Genomic DNA, 19,450 nt, shown 5'->3' on the forward strand with positions numbered 1-19,450 from the left:
GGACCAAGCAACCGACGACGACTCAACGCCCGGCAAAAATCAGAGACGACCACGAGCCACGCGCTGCCTTCAGCGATTTAACGTCATAAACATTCGCGCTGTAGTAGAATTATTGGAAAAGTCGGAACTATTGCTGCGCTACGCTCTCTGTTTGGGGGCGGTCTGGTCTGGGCTGGTCATTGCCACCGAGTTGCACAAGAACTGAGCGTGGCGCACGCGGCGCATCCATTTTATAGTCATTCATTAAATGCCCAACTGGCAGCGAGCCAGGAGAGGCGCAGCAGAGGAAGATCAAGTGCAAGATCATCAGCGAGAACAATGGCAATCGTTTGATAACTTTAATACTCTTTGATTACTTTCAGGCAGCCGAACATAATGCTCTTCCGCTCAGCCGCTCGTTCATTGGCGGCGACTGCCCTCTTGCAGCTCGCTCTTCAGCATCCACGAGGCGGCACGCATGGCAATGGCGGCGATGACTGTATTGGGATTCCCCGAAATGGGACGTGGCAGCACGCTGGCATCCACCACACGAATGTTGGGCACACCCAGCAATCTGCAAGGACAACCTTGAAGAGCCTTTCACACGAGAAATGGAGAGACGCACCTGAGTTGTGAGTCCAGCACAGTGCCCAGAGCACAACTGCCGCCCGGATGATGCGAACTCAAGCCAATGTGACGCATTAGACACTCCAAATACTCATCCGAGGGCCGCTGCTCGCGGAAATCCCTCTCAAAGGGACCAAAGTTTGAGCACTCCTGCAGCTTTGGCCAGTGTATAAAAGGACGCAGCTGTGCAAGCGAGGATGAGGTGACCAACTGCAAAACATTAATTAATCTATCAATTAACCCTGAAAAATGTTCAGTCCAATAATTACTACTCGCCTTTACAGCACTTCGAATGGCCGCAATGGTGCAGGCCACATCATCCTCGTGGCTGAGATGGTTTGGATCGATCAGGGGATTCCTTCGCATGTGCTTGTTGAGGAGTCCCACCGAGCCCCGAGACTTTGGCTGTAGGCAGCTGGAGATCACAACAAATCCCTCCTGCGAGGCATTGTGGTGCCGCGGAAAGAGCGCCCGAAACGCGGCAGCCTTGAAATTGGAAATGGACATGAGGGCAGCCTCGTCTATGGCCCCGGCGCCAAAGAACGTGACGCCAAAGGGCGAGGGCTCCTCGTGGCTAGCCACATGCCCCAGCACTCCAAAGTTGCCAAAGGGTCCCGTGCCCGAGCTGAGAAAGTTGAACACGCTCATGGGACTGAGGAGCGTGCGCTGGTTGAGGCTGGGCGCGACGACACCCATCGAGACAAAGAGCGGCAAATTCAAGTGATCGTGGAGATTCCGACCCACCAGCGGGGAGTGGAGCTGCACGGGAATCCTCAGCTTGGCCAGCGTTGTGCTGTTGCCGATGCCAGAGGCCTGTAGCAGCTGTGGCGTCTGGTAGGCGCCGGCGCAAAGGATCAGCTCGCGTCGCACCTCGATGCTGAATTCCAGCTCCCTGTTGTCCGCATCCTTCAAGCCCACCAGAACGGAGCTGGCGCGCATCGTGGGGCTAGACGAAAGTTGTATCCGCTTGACCAGTGCCTCGGGCAGCAGCCGCAGATTGGAATGCTTCAGCACGGGCTGCAGGAACTGCTGCACCACCGAGTGCCGGAGTCCGTTCTTGATGTTGTAGCGCGAGCGACGAAACACCCAAGGCTTGTGCGTGAACTCGCTCTGGGCATCGTCGAGCGCCTCCGTCAGCTTCGAGTAGCCTCGAGGTATTTCGTACATGTCGCAGGGCTTGGGTGTGGCGGCCGCCATGAAGGGGCCCATGTGCGCCCAGCTCCAGTCGCTCAGGTTGTGCAGCTGGTGCCAGGCGTCAAAGTCCGGGCCGTGCCCGTCGAAGTGGAGCATGTAGTTGAGGTTGGCGGAACCCCCGAGACCCTTGCCCCGCGGCAGGCACTGGCGCTGCTCGATGAGACCCCGGGCGGAGTGCCGCTGGGGCACTGAGAGAAACGACCAGTCGTTGATGCCCTTCTGCTGGAAGGTGGTCAGCAGGGGAATCCGGCTGAGCAGCCCAAAGGCGCTGCCGGCTTCAATAAGCAGAACGCTGCCATTGCTGTGCTTTGCCAGCAGCGAGGTGAGAGTGCTGCCCCCAGTTCCAGCCCCAACTGTAGGTGAAACAATCCATAATAACGACCTGGGGGGTAGAACGACTGTAATCAACTCACCAATCACGTAGTCAAACGCAAACTGTCGCTCCTCTGGCGCCAAAACATTCGGTATGGATTCCTTTAGCAGGCTGCAGACCATCATGGCCAAACCAGACAGCAGGCCAATCACAATGCCTCCAACAATCAAGATCTCTGCAACAGGAATCTGCTTAAAATCAATTTGCTTCCTTTAACTTTTGGCAATTACTTTGGAAATGCTGTCCCATGGCTGTTGCTCGTTGTGGATGATGAAATTAAACTAGTTCAGGCGAGGGAGCAACTGACTGACATCAGCGTTTGGTCTAATCCAATTACCGCCAGTTCTCACTTTGGGGAATGGGCTGGGCGGCAAATTTGAATTCAAGTCTATCGGTCCAACGATAACTTTTTCCCACTTTACAGCATTGGCTCGGTGAACAAAATTTGATCAACAAAAATAATAAACAAAAAGCGTACCATGCGGGCCGTTATACAGCGAGTGAGAGCCGCAAAGGTTACGGGTATGCATTGCGCACATAATATACCATCCGTTGGCAGCGCTGAGATTTGTCTTTTCCCCAGTGCTGGATGAGCTGGTCTCCTCCATCGGGCCGGGACTGTGTGTGCTGGTTGGAATTAAGGCGACTGACACAGCCACAGATGTGGAGTTTCTGTAGGTAACTTCTTTGATTAATCATTGTTAGAGTACATTTTCATTATTGCACCTATTAGGGTGCGCAAGATACTCGCTCTGCGGCTGTTCGAGGACGAAGGCAAGCGGTGGCAGAAGTCGGCAAAGGACCTGCAGCTCGAGATTCTCTGCATCTCGCAGTTCACATTATATCACCGACTGAAAGGCAACAAGCCCGATTTTTCGGCTGCCATGAAAGGAGACGACGCCCAGAAGCTGTACAAACATTTTCTGGATCGCCTCAAGCAGTCTTACGACAGCAGCAAAATTAAAGGTGCTGAATCCGCCAGGGTGTGACCAGCCTCGACTTACAATTCCTTTATCTGCAGATGGCAAATTCGGAGCGAACATGCAGGTGCATATTGAAAACGACGGCCCCGTTACGATCAACCTGGAATCACCGGACAGCAAGCAGCCGGACGACTGCGTCGACAACTGAAGCAATATTCACGAAAGCTACTATTTATGTACCACGGGGTTTTTGTAAATTATATTCTCGTTAGCAGCTTAAATCTAAATCAGTGTACAAGTCTTCCAAGTTAGGCTTCCAACATTTCCAAATCCTCGATTCCCATTCCCTCCTCGAGACGCTTCTCCAACTCGCGTGCGTCCACATAGGTGATCTTCTCTTCGGGCAGATCCTCCTCGTCCATGAGAGCCGCCTCCTCGGCCTCTTCCTTAGCACGACGCTCCTTGAGGCCAGCGGCTGGCGAACGAATCAGCGACATGTTACGTTGCACATTCTTGACGTCCATCTGGATCTCAATATCTCGGCCCTTGCGCAGACGCTCCATGACAAAGTGATCCTGGCGACGCTGCTTGATCTCCGTGACCTTCTTGATGGCTTCCAGGGCCTTCTGCCAGGTCTCGCGGCTGTATTTGACGGGTACATTGCGACGCTTCTCGAACTCAAAACTGGGATCGATGGCCAACTCCTTGCCAGCAGTCTTGCGATGTGCCTTAGTCCAGCCTACCTTGCGTGGGTTCTTCTTGCGTTTGAAGGCCTTGTGGCACTTTCCACGACAGAACTTAAAGATCTACCAACAGAGAAAAATGTCAGGTTTCAGGTGTATACAAACATGGGATGGCTGCGCAATTGTCAAAAACACATCGAACTGGGCCTCACCTTGCAGTCATTTCGTACGAAATTCACCCCGTGGCCGGGATATATTTTGCTGGAGCAAAAGTAACACGTTTCAATGCGCATTTTCACAAATTAAAACAATTTAATTTGCGAAAAAAACAAAGCGCAGTTAGCACGTGTGCGGCTGAAGAAGAAGAGAAAAGCAGAGTTGCAAAGCGACTCGTCTGTCCAGTGTGACCGCGGAAATATACCGAAAAATACAGTCACATGTTAAAAATATACCATACATCTTAAATAATTTTCCTCGATTTTGATTTTATATTTAAAAGCAATAGGTAGTTAGTTCTTAGCGCTAAAACTATAATATTATCCGATTTATCAATCCTTTCTCCACAAGTACCGGGTACATCAACAGAATTTTCATTCGCAATTCCGTCGGTATCCGTCGAGACACAACACTGAACGCCGCTTGTATGAATTGACTCATCTACATATATACTTTTTGGTTGCTGTCAATGCTTTTATCTGTGTTGTAACGCGGCGAATTTCTTTAAAGTATCGCATTAAATCTATCGGTGGTTGGACCAAATCGCCATAAAGTCTTAAGGTGTGTGTCCTGGAACGATGGAACACAGTCAGAGTGGCGCCATTCACGAATTTGAAACTCCTCCCTTAGTTAACGTTTGGAAATTTCATTTCGTTTATTTGGTTTAAAAATATGCTTGTAAAATATAATAAAATACACGAAGTGTCTACACTATGTCTGCTCCTTGTTATACACTCATAATGCACTTGAAGTTATCTTAGTATCGGTGAATGTGTGAATCCAACCCGCATCGCAGCGCATCGCATCCACCCGTGGAGTAGAAAATGCGCCCGCATTTACACTCCTATGTTCCTATTCCTAATACTTTTAATCCGGCAATGGTTCTAGACAACAACAGATAGCAACAATTAGGCGGTAATTGGGGGTGAAGCGACTAGAACTTAGAATCTGCCCATCAAAAACCAGCTTAAGCCGAAGAAAACAAACATAAAGGATAAAAACAAACGGAAGCCAGAGAACAGGCTACAGACTACAGACCGACACTATTTACAGGGGCTGCAGGCGGTAGCCAGGTGTAAAAGAGAATGTAGGCGGCACTCGAGACGACATTCGGCGTTTCCAGATATGAGACCACTTGATCGTCAAACTTAAACCAGCGCCTGTAGTGTGCGCTCTTGCAGAAGGCCGTGTAGTGGCCGCCCTCCATGCTGCCGTAGTGATTTGAGACGGCGTACAGCTGGTAGGTCTTGGGCGTCCCAGCACGCGACTCGGCTCGTGCTATATACGGATTCATGGCCAGGTTCTGCAGGGGAAAGTTCAGATAGTTTTGCTTCTTCACATACGCACCCGTGTTGCTGGTGTCCGCATAGAAGCTGTGGGGGAAAGTTGAATGAATACTGATAGGGAACTGGGATGGATGCATCATTTAGTTACCGCTTCAAATGCACAACCAGCACGGGTGGCAGCTTGGAAATGTCCAGCTTCTTGATTGCATCCCGCTTCGTCTTGCAATTGGGGCAATTCCAGCCGTGGATGCGCTCCCCACTGAAGTACATGTCCATGCACTGACTCAGCTGGCACTCGTTCGCGTTGGGCGGCAGCTCGAGGCTGAGATTCGAGAAGCACTCGTACGTGGCCGACTCCTTGTGGCAGGCCACGCACTTGACGGTGCTCTTCATTTGTCCATAGAATAAATGCAATATCATGCTCTCCTTGGCCTTGGTAAAGTCCAGCCAGGCCTTCTCCGCCGCACCGATGGTCTCGCGTATCCGCGGCACATCGAGCGTCTGCAGATCAGAGTGCAGCCAGTCCATTAGAATGGTGAGGAACTCGTGCGAATCCTGCTGATCAACGCCGCGAAATATCCTCTGGTACTGCCCCACCACATACTGAAAAGGCCCGAGTCATGAGGAGTCTTTTGGGTCAAGTTGCACAAAAGCTTACCCTCAGATCCCGACTGGCCACACACTTGTATTGGCCATTCCACAGCACCTTGATGAGGGCGGCCACCTCCTCGATGACCTGGCCATTCGTCTTGTTGCTGCGACTGATGTAGTTCTTGTACTGGTCCGATATGCAGTACTCCGTCAGCTGTGGCGTGTTGCTCAGGCACTGCAGAATGCTGTTCATGTAGCAGGTGTTACCCAGGTTCTTCAGTCCCGTGAGACCTTTTCCCTGCAAAATGCAAGAGGAGAGCTTCAAGATGGGTAGACTCTCTCAATGAGAAGATTGCATTACGCGTCGTAGGGGAAAGAGGGAGCTATAAATTCTGCAAGTAGGCAAAGCCGTTGGCCGCTGAAACTTGACGCCTGCCACGGAAACCATTCGGGTATTCCGATTCCGGGTATTTGCTGCTGCCGCCAAACAGTTTCGCGATTGTACGTTGCTTTAGCTTGAACATGCTTTGAGTGCGGACAGCGAGCGACTGCTTTGGGGCTTTCGTTGGGCGAAACGTGACCCTTGGCTCTGCTATTGATTCCGCCAGTGGTTTGGCCGGGCGGCTATTTATAAGCCGCGAGTGAGTCAAGACACCCACGTAGACCCCCCCTAGGCCAGCTAGTACCCATTTTCAACCCCCATGCGAACAAATCACTCACCATATTGGGCCCCTCAACGGGCGAGAAATCACGAGCCCGCGTCGCTGTCTTTTCCACACTCCTGGGCCTCGACGTCGGCTTCGTTGTCCGATCGAACGTGGGCTTCTCGGCCTGACCGTCTTCAAAGGCCAGACCCTCTTGCAAGGCCAGACTCTCTTCCAAGACCAGGTCCAAATCGGCATCCCCATTGGTGGTGGGCTTGAGCAGAGATTCAGTGTTTTGCGACGCATCTTCTGGCGGTGGTGGCGGTGGCGACGGTGGCTTGTAATGCTTCTTGGCCTCGCGGGCAATGGTCAGCTGCTGCTCCCGCTCCAGGCGTTGGCGCTCGTACTGTTCGTCCCGCCGCTGTCGCTGCTGAATCTCCCATTCGATGCGCCTCGTGGCCTCCACCTCTTTGGGGCTCACCTGCTGCGGTGCCACCGTCTGGGACGTCTTTAAGCGCTCAACATCATCGCGCAGGCGATTGTTTTCGATTTTCTGTCGAGCAAAGAAGGATTAGGACAACGATTCGATTCCATTTGCCCTGTGGCTCACTCACATAATCCTCGGCTTGGTTTTCCAGCTGAAGGATCTTGTAGAGCAGCTGCCGATCCGACTCGCTTAAGTCGCTCGAGGGACTCTTCTGCTGGATGAGGCTCTTCCACATCTTGGCTGCATTGTCCAGCTGCTCGTCGTTGTGCTTGGCCCGCTGCAGGAACTCTGCCTGGTCGCGCATGATCTCGGCAATGGGCTTGGCCTGGTCGTAGGTGCGCAGTGCCGCCTGCTTGCTGGCCCGATTGACATCCGGGCGAGGCCTAAAGTCACGCGGACTGATGTCCTCTTTCATGGTAATGTCGCTGATCGACGGATACTCGATGTCGTCAATGGTCTCGATGTCGTTGTTGTTCTGCTGCGGCGCCTGCACACTAGGATTGGTGCAGTGCGTGGGGTACATCATGATGAAGTACTCGTAGCCACCCTCCACGATCTGTATGGGCGCGCGGTAGGTGACATCGGGGTCCCACTGCAAAGGAGAACAAATCTCTGGTTGCTACATTTTTCATTTGTGGTTGGTTTTCCCACTACATTTACATTTTTGAGTATGTCCAGGAGCGTGGCAATCGCTGTATTTGCCGCCGGCTGGGCATCCTTGCTGTTCCAGTCCATCAGCACCACCGACTCCTTGATGGAGCGAGACGCCCACGAGGCCTTGGCGCTGCTGCTGAGCCGAGCCTGCAATTTGCCAGCCGACATTCTGTACGGGATTACATGGAGAGTGAGTGGAGTCATCTCCAAGTGGATATTCCCTACTTACCCTGGAGTTATTAGATCTTCGGGCACGTTGAATGCACAGACGTAGGTGAGGTGAGACTTCTCGTAGTCGGCACTGGAACGACAGTCCATTACCAGCACGGATTTCTCATGCATTCGCTCGAACAGCTCCTGGCACGAGACGACGCCCAATCGAGTATACTCTGTGGCTTGTGTGGAGGACGTGGCGCTCTTTAGCGCCTTGCCGCCACCATTTCTGATTGGCTCTGGCTGGCTATGCAGGGCGGTCGTCTGCTTCTGCAGTTTGCTGTAGCGCATTGAGAGCGAGTCGGTTATCAGCTCGAGGGAGTCCATAATTCGACGATTCGCTTCGGTGTCGCCCAGCGCCTCCTTCACCTGCACTTTGTGGCTCTGGTAGTCAGGCTTCTGCCGGATGGCCGTTATCACCTTGAAGTACTTCATGTAGCTGATGTAGGCCAACTCCTCGTCGCCATCCAGTCGATACTCCTCCGCCGTCATAAAGAGTTTGCGAGCAGTGAGGAGTAACCTGTAAGCGGGAAAATTGAGATGATCATTCCTTGATGATGCAGTGTCCACACCTACATTTTCGTGCTCTTGCCGCGCAGGTCTATCGTTATGTTGGACAGCTGGCCCAGGGTATCAAGGTTGTCGGTCATGTGCAATTTCTTCAACTGGGCCATGTTTGGGGTGTTTTTTTTTCGTCTCTGTTTGCAGGGTTGTGGTGGCCGCCTATGTGGATCTGGGAGTTGTGGGCACTGAAGCTGCAGCAGGGGTCATAGCAGCAGGAACTTTTTACGATCTACGGGCTGGCTGGGCTGCATTAAATAAATTAAAACCACTTGCTAAAAAAAAACCACAAAACCAGTGTGACCGCGGAATTATCGATAAAACATACCGGCAGACCCTCGGAAATATACCCTTCCAATTTGAAAATATACTGTAAATATACCGTCAATCTAAAATCAATCGTTATATCACACTGATTGTAATTGTTTATTTACTAATTTGAATTTTTATCAATGGGCAAGACATCAAGAGATAAACGAGACATATTCTACCGCCTGGCCAAAGAGCAGGGATGGCGAGCGAGGAGTGCCTTCAAGCTGCTGCAGGCCGAGGAAACCTTTCACCTGCTGGACGGTGAGTCGAAGCCACGTGGTGCTTTTAACGAATCTTGATTTTCTTTATTTTCCAGGAGTCACACGTGCCGTGGACCTGTGCGCCGCTCCCGGCAGCTGGTCCCAGGTCTTGTCCAAGCACATGTACGAGCCACGCTCACCCGAAGAGCGGGAAAAGGTGAAAATCATTGCAGTCGATCTACAGGGAATGGCGCCCATCGACGGAGTGCACCAGCTGCGGGCAGACATCACCAAAGAGTCCACCGCCGAGGCCATCATCGAGTACTTTGAGGGACAGAAGGCTCAACTGGTGGTCTCCGACGGGGCCCCCGACTCCACGGGCATGAACGATTTCGATGTGTACATGCAGGGAGAGCTCGTCCTATGCGCTTTGAGCATCTCCACGTTCATCCTGGAAACGGGTGGCACTCTGGTGGCGAAAATCTATCGGGCGGACAACGTCAGCCGCCTGTACGTGCAGATGCAGCGCTTCTTCAAGGATGTGTGCGTGTTCAAGCCCTCGGCATCGCGTAACTCCAGCATCGAAGCCTTTGTGGTGGCGCGCCAATTCTGCCTGCCCGAGGGCCACAGGCCCTGTAATCTGACCACAGAGTGGCACCAACAGCCCGAAACGTGGCTGGTTCAGAGAAAGGGCAGCGAGCCAAAGCCCATGGTCCACGTACCCTTTGTGGCCTACAAGGGTGACCTCGATGCGGATCGCAGCTACTCATTGGTTCGTATATCCCGCACATCCCCACCGATGGAATGTTTCATTGTGGGTTTTCCAGGATGAGGACTATGTCTATCACGAACCTGTGCAACAGCCCCTCACAGCCGCGTATCAGGATGTGAAACAAAAATTGGGCACTACATCCGTCAAATATAAGCCCATCATCGTCATCCACAACGAGGAACTGACAAAGGAATGGCGGGAGGAGCACAAGCATGAAAGCAGGGAGCCTGTCGAGGATTGACCCGCAATAAATCAAAGACTTGTATTCCAATTCATATTTCGATTCTTCCAGGAAACTAATTAACTATTTACAATTCCAATTGGCAGATGGCAGGCGGCTGGGGGCTCCTGGCTCTGGCTCTATAAATGCTGCGTGATTTGCTTCTCGGCTGGCTTTACGCCGTATTTATAAACCTTGTTGAGGCTCTCCGGGAAATCGGGCAGCAGATTGTTAAAGTTCTCCACATGATGGGTGTGCTGCTCCGTCCAGATGCCATCGCCGGTGAAGTGAAACTCCGATTCGATTAGATAGAGGATGAGAGTGAGAATCTCGCTGTTGCTCAGATCGTTGACATCGGACACGGGCAACTGCAGATCCTCCTGAATTTCGCTTGACTGCAGCAGCAAGAGCTTCTCCTCTATGCGTTTACTAGGCGGGCAAAAAAGGAGAGTTTTAGCAAGGAATTATAAATGGTTCCCATAACTCACATGGGATACAAGAGCAAGTGGATGTTGTCAAAGATCTCCGACAGACTGAACTTCTTGCTTTTCAAGTACTCCAGACACTGCTTCACATGCAGCAGGGGTATGTGGCACCAGTTGGGATGGCGGGAAAGCAGATTGCGCAGCGCATGCTCATCCTTGGACAGAACGTTGCCCAGGTAGACGACAATATCACGACCCTTGGTGCGATCCGAGCCATCTCTGGCGAATCTGCAGGTGACAAAGGTTATACAAGGCTGATTGGGTGCCCCAGATTGCCGCTCCACTTACTTGGCAAACGCTTCGGAACCGCAGGAGAGGATGTGCAGGGAGGCGCATCGCACCTTCAGCTGCGTCAAGTAATCCAAGCGAAGGCGAGCCTTGTTCTGGTAGTGGACCAGACGTAGCACGCGCGGGTTGGTGCCCAGCACCTGGAACTCCTCGATCTCCTGCAGATCCCGTAAGCGCTCCAGCACTGTGTCCGGCCCCAGGGTGAGCACCTCCAAACAACGGAGCACCGCGCCCTCTTTGATGCCAAAGGAGCGGACATTCTGGAGGGTCTGCTTCAGGCTGTCGCACGTGGACATTAGAATCTTGGGCCGGCGGTAGCCAATGTCGCGTATGTCCTGCGAATCGATGGTGGGAATCTCCTGCATGATGCGCCGCACATTATCCGCGTCCGCATGCAGCAGGAAACTGTTCTTCCGCAGGCGCTCTGCGGAAAACTTAAGCTCTTTGGTCAGCAGCTCAACTGTGTCCTGCACAGAGCGGAAACTCTTGTGCCGCACACGGGAGTAGACCCGCCACAGCTTCTGCAGATCGCCATCGTCCATTTGCAGGCGCTCGCGAAGGTAGGCGTTCAGCAGCGATTGGCGGAGGGTCCTCAGGCTGATGCTCTCGCTCTCCAGCTCCTGCGTGGCCAGCGGTAGGGAGATGTCCGTGAATAGACTGGTCAGACGCTCGTGCACCTTCATGTCGAAGGGTATGAAGCCATGAGCCTTCAAAAGTCGATTGGCCTATTGACCACCGTCACATACTTGGCCAGCGTTTGGATGGTTACATCATGGAAGCCGCACTCCAGCAGCACGCTATGGCGATTCGAGAGTGTCGTCGCCCCGTAATAGATTATCATGGGCTTGGCAATGATATCGTCCACGCTGTACTGCAGCGCTTTCAGGATATCGTAGGAGTTGAGCAAATCCTTGCGCTTCACCGTCTTCAGCTCGGGATGCTTTTCCAGTGCAGCGGACCAGGCTTTATAGTTGCTACCTATTTAATTATATCATCATTACTGAACAATTCTCTATAAAGTGCGGCATAAACTTGCCCAGAGCTTTGGACAAATAGTTGGCATTTAGCGCCTCTTCCATGGGTATCTCTATGTGCGACGCAGACTTCAGCTTTGGCTTCACCTCTCGACCGGTTGCCTTTTTCGCAGTCGCCGCTCCACGCGAGAGCTGGCAAAGGCTGCTTCGCGCCAGCAGCTGCGCTTGACGCTGACCGTTTCTAAACATTATTTAATCATTTCCATAAACTAAACCTTTTTAATTGAACAACAAGTAAAACCATCATGTAAATAATCGCTGTGAATAGCAAACAGCTGATGCGGCTGTGACTGTCACCAGTTGCGTTGGATCAGAAATCTAATTCCCCGATGTTGAATATTCCTAGCAAATAAGGCCCTCAGCCATTACAAAATGGAATCAGCCAATAGAAAATTGAATCGTTATTCGCATATAAAATTATAGATTTAGTGCTGAGAGTCCCAACTAGCTGATAACATAAAATGGAATATCATAATTGAGGAAATGTTTGGTTGTGATTCGGTATATTTACGGTATATTTTAAAAATGAGAAGGTATATTTCGGTATAATTCTGAGGGTCGTCAAAGACCTACACGTGCGTGCCTTCGTTATTCGAAATTTTAATTTGTTTCGTCGTATTTTCAATAAAGAAAGCACTTCAAAATGTCGCTGTTACGCATCAGGTGAGCCTTAAATCATTACCCTTTAGAAAACAGTTAAATTCAACTAATGGAGTTTTCAGGAAACCCAAAACCCGCAAGGGAAAGAAAATATTAATGGCCCGGAGCCGCAGTTGATAGAGTCGGCCCGCACAATGCTCTTTGTGGATGGACGGAAATGCGGTGGCAATGTAAAGCAGTGCATGAAGGATCTGAATCAACTGAAGAAGCCACTGGTGAAAGTCCTAAACCGCAAAAACGACATAACGCCCTTCGATGATCCTTCCTCCTTGGAATTGTAAGTGAAACGTTCAGATAAAAGTAGAAGTTTCTCGCTAATCCGTAAATCCCTGACAGCTTGACCATGAAGAACGATGCGGCACTGTTCGTGTTTGGTTCCACGTCCAAGAAACGCCCCGACAACATCGTTCTGGGGCGACTCTTTGAGAACGAAGTCCTGGACATGTTCGAGCTGGGCATCAAGCGGTACCAGGCCATCTCCGAGTTCAAAAACGAGAAAATCGGAGCCTGTGTGAAGCCCTGCCTGGTCTTCAATGGACCCCAGTGGGCTCAAACTGAGGAACTGAGGCGTCTACGCAATTTGTTCATCGACACATTCCACCGCGAGAAGGTGGAGTCCATCCGCCTGCAGGGCGTCGAGCATGTGATGAGCTTCACGGTGACCGATGACATGAACATCCTGCTGCGATCCTACAAGATCCTGCTGAAGAAGTCGGGCCAGAAGACGCCACGCATCGAGCTGGAGGAGATTGGACCCTCGGCCGACTTTGCCATTCGCCGCACAAAGATTGCCTCCGAGGACCTGTACAAGCAGGCACGCAAGCAGCCCAAGCAGCTGAGGGAGGGCAAAAAGAAGAACATCAGCACAGACGCGCTGGGCAACAAGAAGGGACGCGTGCATATGGGCAAGCAGCTGACGGGCTCCATTCAGACGCGTCGCGTCAAGGCCCTGCGCAAGACGCCCGAGGAGAAGAAGGAGAATCGCCAGAAGAAGAAGGTGGCCCTGAAGACTGCCGCAGCCGAGGCCTTGGCGGCATCCCAATGAGCAACGAACGTAGTAAGCCCCATGTCTATCTTCTAGTTAGCTTTAGTTGTAATAAATTGGTCCAGATTAAAGTAGCATTAAGACTACTCCGAGTATTGGAAACTTCAATGAATTCCTTCGACAATGTTGCGGATGCGCCGCGTCTTCGACTCGGCCAGGGCGTCCTCCAGGGTTCTGATCATGTACAACAGGCTACCGACATCGGTCTGAACCAGCAGATCCTTGCGATGACGTCGCTCGTCCTCCTGCATGGCCGCCAACTCCTGCTCGCTGCGTCCTGAATCGTCTACCTGCAGCAGCTCTCGGTTCTCATTCTTTGGCTCCCTGTGCAGGTAAAGCTTCATGGTGATCACCACGCTGCACTGCTCCAGCAGAGTACGCGATGCCGTGCGCACCTCCAGTCGCCAATCGAGGTTAACCAGCCGATAGGATCGTATATTGGCCGACTTAATCGACCCCTCCACAAAGTTCCGCTTGCTCGTCACAAACTGCTCGAGCACCTCCAACACATCGTCGCTGATATCGGGGAATGTCTGACGCAAAAGTGCCTGAATGTCCACGCCACTGGCCCCCACGCGGGTGGTTACGCTGATCAACAGCGATATCAGGGCTTCCACTGTACGCTGCACAGCCTCCTGGTCCACGGCATCTGTGGAGTATTTCTTGGCCAGCGTTTCGTAGCGGGGGCCATTGGGTCCGTTGATTAGGTAGTCGAAAGCCGACTTGCACAGCTCCACGACATCGCTGGCTGGACGCTGGAGCAGCGTCAAGTGATCCTTTTGATGCTGGGTCAGTCGCAGCGAGGACATTTGGTTTGAGTTAAACTGAAAGTGCGCAAAAGAATGGCTAATTTCATCTCCATGTGTAGTGGGTTGTACTTACCATTAATAGTTAGGATTCAGGACTATGTAAGGATTTGGGCAGAGGCTCATGACGCAGCTAAATTAAACTACAAATAAAACAATTTATCAAATTGCTGAAAATATGATTCTCTCCCACCTCTCGGCATCTGCTGGTCTTCTGGTCATAGAGATTCTGACAGAATTTGGCACTTTTAGAATTTAAAGAGAGATTAGAGATCCTATTCAAACGTATTTCCTTGGCTGTTTTTGGCAATTATTTAAACAATTATTAAAAACAACAAAATCCAAAGATTGTGGGGCGGCTTACATATGTTCGTGTTGGGCAACGTCTTTTGTATTTCATTGACAGGAACTCAGTGTTGCGAGGTGTGCAAAAGTGTGCAACAGCAGGCGACTGTTGCATTTTTTGTGTTTGTGTAGAAATTGTTTATTTATTGAACTAAAAGAAGGAAATACAACATGGAATTCGATAGTCCTGAGGAGAAGGAGTTCCCGGGCCTGTATGCCGCGGAGGCAGCCGATTCCAAGTCCAAGAAGAGCAAGGAGGAGAGCGATTGTGAGTATTCTGCAGTGCGTGGGTGCATCCAAACGGCGTAAAATCAATACCTGGCGTCTTTTCAGTCGACGAGGATCATGAGCACAACAAAATTGACCTGCTTATAGGCAAGCGAAAGGACAAGAAAGACAAGGGCAAGGATCGTGGCTATGCAGCGCTTGAGGGCGAAAGTTCCCCCGAAGAAGAACTGGAAACAAAGTAGGTAACGCCCTAATCCTGACCAGAATGTGTCTCTAATCCATGGCATTTTTCTGCAGGAGTCCCTCGAAATCAAAGAAATCGAAAACATTCAAGTTCGTCAGCTCCAAGAGCAAGGAGAAGCGTGAAAAGTCGCGCGACAAGGAAAAGTCAGTGGAGGAGCCGGCGCACAAGGCAAAGGACGCGGATAAGGACAAAGACAAGGAGCGAGAGCGCCACGAGGAGAAGGAGCTCAAGAAGAAGGACAAGAAGAAAGACAAAAAGGACAAGAAGAGCAAGCAACTGTCACAGCAGCAGGACGAGGACGCCGAGGAGGAGGACCTGGCCATGGGCTATCCCGTGTTCGGAGTCTCCGTTAGCCTGGCCACCGAAAGATCCCGCTGCCACGACGGCACCGATCTACCGATGGTGGTGCGGGACTGCATCGACTACTTGCAGGAGCAGACGCGAAACTTTCTCATCTACAAGGTGGAGCCCCTCAGGACGGAGCTCCTCCACCTGAAGCGACTCTACAACCACCGAGAGCACAATGCAGCCATGGCTCTATTCACCGTGCCATTGGCATGCAGTCTCCTGAAGCTGTTCCTGCGCGATCTGCCGGAGCCCATGCTGACCACCGATCTGATGTACGACTTTGAGGACGTTGCCAGGAACCGAAGGGGCAAGGAGCAGCGCATTGGGCTGCAGCAGCTGATGGAGCAGGTGCCCAAGTGCAATCGAACGCTGGTCGGCTGGGTGATGCTCCACTTGTATGCGGTGACCGACCAGGAGAGGTACAACAAACTGAACCACGAGTCGATTGCCGTGCTACTGAGCCCCACGCTCCAGATGTCGGTGCCACTGATGGTCGCGCTGCTCCGTCACTGTCGCACTATCTTTGCGGACATTCAGCTGATACAGTAAGCAAACATGTGCTTAGATTTAAGATAAGATGCGCTGATAGCTACCTGTAGCTTCTCCCCCAATTAGTTGGTTGACGAGCATGAGCTTGGTGCGCCCTAAACGGAAGCGCTTGGCGCGCCTCATCAGCTTCCTAATCAGGCAGAGACACGCTCAGCGGAGATTATATCAGTCGCTAATTGGACTCTTTGTCTCTCTTGCAGATATGTGCCGCCGCTCACGGCGTCCTCCCAGCTGCCGGAAGACCCGGAGGACATCCAAATGGAGTTGCGCAAGCAGGACAGCCTTCTGACCCAAATACACAGCGAAATGAATGCGGGCTTCATCACCAAGAATCGCGAGGAGCAGCTCTGGGAGGTGCAGCGCATCATCACACAGTTGAAGCGGAAGTTGCGTAGCTTCGAGAAGAAGCAGGAGAAATCCATTGAAGAGCTAGATGTCAGCGCTAATCAACCTGCACCAGCTCCACCTGTTGCCGTACCTGTTGGCGAAGACACCACCGACGCCAGTCAGCCAACCGCTGCCCCCACTTCCGAGGTGACAATCACAGAAGAGCACAAGCCGGGCAGGCGGGCATCGAGTTCCAGTCCAGTCACGCACAGCATAGACGTGTCCGACTGCATCCAGGTGCACAGGAACGAGGAGGAGGAGCCATCGAGCCCCAGCCCGCCGCTGTACACCATAGACGGAGAGTCTGGCTTTGTCCTGTTGCCCGAGTCGAATCCCCACCGCGAGGAGCTGCTGCGCCTGCAAATCGAATACGATGAGCTGGTGGCCTTGCAGAATGAGCTCAAGGCACGCATCAAGACCGAACGAAACGAGGTGTATCGCTTGAATCGTCTGTGCGAGCAGCAGCTGATTAAGCACCAAGCGGCCGCTGGGTCACAGCCTCCCAAGGAGGCCGAATACGAGCGGATAATCGAGCACTACAAGCGGGAGAATGCACTGCTGGAGCACAAGAAGCAAATGCTGGGCAAGGAGCTGAAGGAGGAGCGTCGGGCGTGCATTTCACTGCAAGTGGAGTTGCGCCTGCAGCAGTTCTAAATGTATTAACCAGTCTAGTTTTATTCCTGTTCAATCTCAATGTGCGTTAAACGAACAAACAGCTGAAGCAGTGGCGTAGAGGATAGAAGAGAGGAGCAGGAGAAAGCAGCGTCGTGTGCAGCAACTTTTAAATGTATTAACCATTGAAGTTTTACTTCTCTACAATCTCGATGTGACGTTAAACGAACAAAAGCTTACATTTAAATAAAAGCTCAAATGTTGGAATGGCGCGTCGACACAAGTTGGCAGGGCAAATCCACCACCACCACTAGCAGAAGCTTCAGAAGAAGCCGCTAATAACCTTGCGGGCTTTTCGCGAAAGCTTCTTGCTCCATTGGCTCTTGGGATTTCGCTGGTGGCGTTGGCTAATTTGATTGCATTGTTTAATATAATTCATAAATAAATCATCCGAAAATGTTGAAGCAAGTAACCAGGCAATTGGCCCTCCAGGGAGTGCGCAACTTCTCGGTCAGCCAGCAGGTAAGAGCGCATTCCAAACCACACACACAATACACCCACAAATTCTGGCTGCAGCTGTTTACGTAATAGCAGAAAATGCATCACCGGAAAGGCAAAAGTGCAATTAACTGTAATCTTACACTACTTTCCCACTGATTTTAATGCTCGAATGGACATGATCTTTCTCCACCCACGCAGAACAACTACAAAGTGACCGTCTGCGGTGCCTCCGGCGGCATTGGCCAGCCTCTGTCGCTGCTGCTCAAGCAGAATCCCCTGGTCACCGATCTGTCCCTGTACGACATTGTGCACACACCCGGTGTTGCCGCCGATCTGTCCCACATCGACACCAAGAGCAAGGCTGTTGGATTCATGGGCGCCGACCAGCTGGGCGAATCCCTGAAGGGTGAGTAGAGGGCAGCAAGTGAGGTTAGAAACGATGCCAGTGGAAAATTTACATGACCAGAGGTGGGGGCTGTTGGTATGCTTCTTGGGGATGTGCATAAAGAAGTCGAAATCATGCTCTGTGATAAGATAGGGGGACTGTGGCACGGCTACTGGTGTATATAACTACGTAATCAGTCTGAGGTCCACTTATCAGCAGTAGAATGGGGCGGATTGATTGCAGCGCAAAGCTCAAAGTGTCAGCAGATTATCAATGAGCACCTTTTCATATCTTATTCCCCGCACAGGCTCCGATGTGGTTGTCATTCCCGCTGGCGTTCCCCGCAAACCAGGCATGACCCGCGACGATCTGTTCAACGTGAACGCCGGCATCATCAAGGACATTGCCAACTCCATTGCCAAGAACTGCCCCAAGGCCCTGGTGGCCATCATCACGAATCCCGTGAACACCTGCGTGCCCATCGCTGCCGAGATCCTCAAGAAGGTATGATGAATGCATTCCTAGAGAGAACATTAGCTAATCCTATCCCCTCCACTTTGTAGGCTGGTGTCTATGATCCCAAGCGTCTGTTCGGTGTCTCCACCCTGGATGTGGTGCGTGCCCGCGCCTTCATTGGCCATGCCCTGAACGTGGATCCCCAGTCCGTGCAGATCCCCGTGATTGGCGGTCACTCGGGCGTCACCATTCTGCCCGTGCTGTCCCAGAGCCAGCCCCTGTTCAAGGGCAGCCAGGATGTCATTGAGAAGCTGACGGTGCGCATCCAGGAGGCCGGCACAGAGGTTGTCAAGGCCAAGGCTGGCGCTGGCTCAGCCACCCTCTCGATGGCTTATGCCGGCGCCCGTTTCGCCGGATCCCTGCTGAAGGGCCTCAATGGCGAGAAGAACGTGATCGAGTGCTCCTACGTGCAGTCTTCCATCACGGAGGCCACCTTCTTCTCCACCCCACTGGTGCTGGGCAAGAACGGTCTGCAGGAGAACCTGGGCCTGCCCAAGCTCAACGACTACGAGAAGAAGCTGCTGGAGGCCGCCATCCCCGAGCTGAAGAAGAACATCCAGAAGGGCATTGACTTTGCCAACGCCTAAGATGTTAGCATAAAGATCCCTCCATCCATCCTCCAACCCACGAATTCCCTTTGATTGTGTACTGTACTTCATTAGCGTCTATGTGACGTGTGTCCACATTCCCGGATGTGGCATGCGGCTCTCCCTTTTAGCAAATCTTTCATTTTAAGTCGGAAAAGTGTGTAACGCTTAGCGTGTCCAAAGATTGGCCAGATCTACGCTCTGTGTATGGTAAACAATGCAACCTGTTGATATCTGAAATAAAAACAAATTATGAAATTGGAAATTATTATTCTAATAAGACATTGGTGGGGGGATAGACATATGTACATTCTGTAAACTCCTAGCCAGAAACCTTCGATTAAAGTTCGATATCTGTTCTTACACTGCACGAAACGTGAGAGAAATCTCCTCGATATTTTGCCACTGCAACCGTTCGATTTTGTCGAGTGTTGGCAATGCTCACTGCTTTCTCTCTCTCTCGCAAACAAACACAATGCTCTCACATACACACCC

General features: G+C 51.8%; 10 protein-coding genes across 15 annotated transcripts; 5 read left to right on the forward strand and 5 right to left on the reverse strand.

The window, feature by feature from the left end:
• Positions 1–341: 341 nt before the first annotated feature.
• On the reverse strand, positions 342–2,519 carry LOC117898349 (neither inactivation nor afterpotential protein G). Of its 2 annotated transcripts, XM_034807680.1 has the most exons (6): positions 2,404–2,519; positions 2,214–2,348; positions 883–2,153; positions 605–816; positions 403–553; positions 342–361 (listed from the first exon to the last, which is right to left on the reverse strand). In XM_034807680.1, exons 1-6 carry the CDS (start codon positions 2,420–2,422, stop codon positions 359–361), a joined length of 1,791 nt encoding a protein of 596 aa, XP_034663571.1. In that variant the 5' UTR covers positions 2,423–2,519; the 3' UTR covers positions 342–358. The 2 variants fall into 2 exon arrangements, with proteins under 2 accessions (XP_034663571.1, XP_034663572.1); XM_034807681.1 differs by lacking the exon at positions 342–361 and having other exon boundaries at positions 374–553.
• A 66-nt stretch (positions 2,520–2,585) lies between these two features.
• LOC117898362 (D-aminoacyl-tRNA deacylase) lies at positions 2,586–3,383 on the forward strand. 2 transcript variants are annotated; one of them, XM_034807697.1, is made up of 4 exons: positions 2,586–2,695; positions 2,757–2,847; positions 2,907–3,139; positions 3,195–3,383. In XM_034807697.1, the coding sequence occupies exons 1-4, from the start codon at positions 2,653–2,655 to the stop codon at positions 3,302–3,304; spliced, it is 477 nt and encodes a 158-aa protein (XP_034663588.1). In that variant the 5' UTR covers positions 2,586–2,652; the 3' UTR covers positions 3,305–3,383. The 2 variants fall into 2 exon arrangements, with proteins under 2 accessions (XP_034663588.1, XP_034663589.1); XM_034807698.1 differs by lacking the exon at positions 3,195–3,383 and having other exon boundaries at positions 2,757–2,851; positions 2,907–3,044.
• Positions 3,327–4,152, reverse strand: LOC117898361 (probable ribosome biogenesis protein RLP24). Its single transcript, XM_034807696.1, has 2 exons — positions 3,992–4,152; positions 3,327–3,902 (listed from the first exon to the last, which is right to left on the reverse strand). The coding sequence occupies exons 1-2, from the start codon at positions 4,070–4,072 to the stop codon at positions 3,405–3,407; spliced, it is 579 nt and encodes a 192-aa protein (XP_034663587.1). The 5' UTR covers positions 4,073–4,152; the 3' UTR covers positions 3,327–3,404.
• A 502-nt stretch (positions 4,153–4,654) lies between these two features.
• On the reverse strand, positions 4,655–8,733 carry LOC117898342 (ubiquitin carboxyl-terminal hydrolase 15). Of its 3 annotated transcripts, XM_034807673.1 has the most exons (9): positions 8,447–8,733; positions 7,887–8,390; positions 7,664–7,826; positions 7,131–7,595; positions 6,740–7,069; positions 6,593–6,703; positions 5,940–6,170; positions 5,430–5,884; positions 4,656–5,368 (listed from the first exon to the last, which is right to left on the reverse strand). In XM_034807673.1, exons 1-9 carry the CDS (start codon positions 8,542–8,544, stop codon positions 5,026–5,028), a joined length of 2,700 nt encoding a protein of 899 aa, XP_034663564.1. In that variant the 5' UTR covers positions 8,545–8,733; the 3' UTR covers positions 4,656–5,025. The 3 variants fall into 3 exon arrangements, with proteins under 3 accessions (XP_034663563.1, XP_034663564.1, XP_034663565.1); XM_034807672.1 differs by having other exon boundaries at positions 4,655–5,368; positions 6,593–7,069; positions 8,447–8,544; XM_034807674.1 differs by lacking the exons at positions 6,593–6,703; positions 6,740–7,069; positions 7,131–7,595; ... (1 more) ...; positions 7,887–8,390; positions 8,447–8,733 and adding an exon at positions 6,234–6,412.
• Positions 8,734–8,848: 115 nt separating this feature from the next.
• LOC117898354 (putative tRNA (cytidine(32)/guanosine(34)-2'-O)-methyltransferase 2) lies at positions 8,849–9,986 on the forward strand. The gene is made up of 3 exons (XM_034807687.1): positions 8,849–9,004; positions 9,060–9,715; positions 9,771–9,986. Exons 1-3 carry the CDS (start codon positions 8,884–8,886, stop codon positions 9,954–9,956), a joined length of 963 nt encoding a protein of 320 aa, XP_034663578.1. The 5' UTR covers positions 8,849–8,883; the 3' UTR covers positions 9,957–9,986.
• On the reverse strand, positions 9,981–11,971 carry LOC117898351 (transcription termination factor 5, mitochondrial). The gene is given in 5 exon segments (XM_034807684.1): positions 9,981–10,364; positions 10,424–10,648; positions 10,709–11,423; positions 11,426–11,686; positions 11,745–11,971. Coding segments are annotated over 5 exon segments (1,677 nt in total). The 5' UTR covers positions 11,932–11,971; the 3' UTR covers positions 9,981–10,075.
• Positions 11,972–12,304: 333 nt separating this feature from the next.
• On the forward strand, positions 12,305–13,542 carry LOC117898355 (ribosome production factor 2 homolog). The gene is given in 4 exon segments (XM_034807688.1): positions 12,305–12,405; positions 12,465–12,502; positions 12,505–12,679; positions 12,739–13,542. Coding segments are annotated over 4 exon segments (942 nt in total). The 5' UTR covers positions 12,305–12,385; the 3' UTR covers positions 13,448–13,542.
• LOC117898358 lies at positions 13,474–14,538 on the reverse strand. Of its 2 annotated transcripts, none has more exons than XM_034807691.1 (3): positions 14,447–14,538; positions 14,330–14,396; positions 13,474–14,271 (listed from the first exon to the last, which is right to left on the reverse strand). In XM_034807691.1, the coding sequence occupies exons 2-3, from the start codon at positions 14,330–14,332 to the stop codon at positions 13,552–13,554; spliced, it is 723 nt and encodes a 240-aa protein (XP_034663582.1). In that variant the 5' UTR covers positions 14,333–14,396; positions 14,447–14,538; the 3' UTR covers positions 13,474–13,551. The 2 variants fall into 2 exon arrangements, with proteins under 2 accessions (XP_034663582.1, XP_034663583.1); XM_034807692.1 differs by having other exon boundaries at positions 14,330–14,386; positions 14,447–14,516.
• A 133-nt stretch (positions 14,539–14,671) lies between these two features.
• LOC117898345 (ralA-binding protein 1) lies at positions 14,672–17,230 on the forward strand. Its single transcript, XM_034807677.1, has 4 exons — positions 14,672–14,866; positions 14,932–15,064; positions 15,124–15,963; positions 16,168–17,230. Exons 1-4 carry the CDS (start codon positions 14,770–14,772, stop codon positions 17,006–17,008), a joined length of 1,911 nt encoding a protein of 636 aa, XP_034663568.1. The 5' UTR covers positions 14,672–14,769; the 3' UTR covers positions 17,009–17,230.
• Positions 17,231–17,328: 98 nt separating this feature from the next.
• Positions 17,329–19,220, forward strand: LOC117898353 (malate dehydrogenase, mitochondrial). Its single transcript, XM_034807686.1, has 4 exons — positions 17,329–17,488; positions 17,666–17,873; positions 18,160–18,356; positions 18,416–19,220. The coding sequence occupies exons 1-4, from the start codon at positions 17,423–17,425 to the stop codon at positions 18,953–18,955; spliced, it is 1,011 nt and encodes a 336-aa protein (XP_034663577.1). The 5' UTR covers positions 17,329–17,422; the 3' UTR covers positions 18,956–19,220.
• Positions 19,221–19,450: the final 230 nt, after the last annotated feature.

The sequence above is a fragment of the Drosophila subobscura genome, chromosome O, assembly GCF_008121235.1.
Source record: "Drosophila subobscura isolate 14011-0131.10 chromosome O, UCBerk_Dsub_1.0, whole genome shotgun sequence".
Taxonomy (NCBI): domain Eukaryota; kingdom Metazoa; phylum Arthropoda; class Insecta; order Diptera; family Drosophilidae; genus Drosophila; species Drosophila subobscura.

Excerpts from the sequence above, each read along its gene's own strand:
- LOC117898342 (XM_034807672.1), bottom strand. The coding sequence starts at position 8,544 with ATGGCCCAGTTGAAGAAATTGCACATGACCGACAACCTTGATACCCTG. Across the intron at positions 7,596-7,663 it reads TCCTGGACATACTCAAAAAT|TGGGACCCCGATGTCACCTA; the intron begins GTAAATGTAGTG and ends TCTCCTTTGCAG. Across the intron at positions 5,885-5,939 it reads TGGCCAGTCGGGATCTGAGG|TATGTGGTGGGGCAGTACCA; the intron begins GTAAGCTTTTGT and ends GGGCCTTTTCAG.
- LOC117898362 (XM_034807697.1), top strand. The coding sequence starts at position 2,653 with ATGCGGGCCGTTATACAGCGAGTGAGAGCCGCAAAGGTTACGG. Across the intron at positions 2,848-2,906 it reads GCCACAGATGTGGAGTTTCT|GGTGCGCAAGATACTCGCTC; the intron begins GTAGGTAACTTC and ends TGCACCTATTAG. Across the intron at positions 3,140-3,194 it reads CGACAGCAGCAAAATTAAAG|ATGGCAAATTCGGAGCGAAC; the intron begins GTGCTGAATCCG and ends CTTTATCTGCAG.
- LOC117898354 (XM_034807687.1), top strand. The coding sequence starts at position 8,884 with ATGGGCAAGACATCAAGAGATAAACGAGACATATTCTACCGCCTGGCC. Across the intron at positions 9,005-9,059 it reads AACCTTTCACCTGCTGGACG|GAGTCACACGTGCCGTGGAC; the intron begins GTGAGTCGAAGC and ends TTTATTTTCCAG. Across the intron at positions 9,716-9,770 it reads CGGATCGCAGCTACTCATTG|GATGAGGACTATGTCTATCA; the intron begins GTTCGTATATCC and ends TGGGTTTTCCAG.
- LOC117898345 (XM_034807677.1), top strand. The coding sequence starts at position 14,770 with ATGGAATTCGATAGTCCTGAGGAGAAGGAGTTCCCGGGCCTGTATGCC. Across the intron at positions 14,867-14,931 it reads GAGCAAGGAGGAGAGCGATT|TCGACGAGGATCATGAGCAC; the intron begins GTGAGTATTCTG and ends GCGTCTTTTCAG. Across the intron at positions 15,065-15,123 it reads GAAGAAGAACTGGAAACAAA|GAGTCCCTCGAAATCAAAGA; the intron begins GTAGGTAACGCC and ends ATTTTTCTGCAG.
- LOC117898361 (XM_034807696.1), bottom strand. The coding sequence starts at position 4,072 with ATGCGCATTGAAACGTGTTACTTTTGCTCCAGCAAAATATATCCCGGC. Across the intron at positions 3,903-3,991 it reads TCGTACGAAATGACTGCAAG|ATCTTTAAGTTCTGTCGTGG; the intron begins GTGAGGCCCAGT and ends CTCTGTTGGTAG.
- LOC117898349 (XM_034807680.1), bottom strand. Across the intron at positions 2,154-2,213 it reads TGCGTTTGACTACGTGATTG|TTGGGGCTGGAACTGGGGGC; the intron begins GTGAGTTGATTA and ends TTTCACCTACAG. Across the intron at positions 817-882 it reads CCATTCGAAGTGCTGTAAAG|TTGGTCACCTCATCCTCGCT; the intron begins GCGAGTAGTAAT and ends AATGTTTTGCAG.
- LOC117898353 (XM_034807686.1), top strand. The coding sequence starts at position 17,423 with ATGTTGAAGCAAGTAACCAGGCAATTGGCCCTCCAGGGAGTGCGCAAC. Across the intron at positions 17,489-17,665 it reads ACTTCTCGGTCAGCCAGCAG|AACAACTACAAAGTGACCGT; the intron begins GTAAGAGCGCAT and ends CCACCCACGCAG. Across the intron at positions 17,874-18,159 it reads GCTGGGCGAATCCCTGAAGG|GCTCCGATGTGGTTGTCATT; the intron begins GTGAGTAGAGGG and ends TTCCCCGCACAG.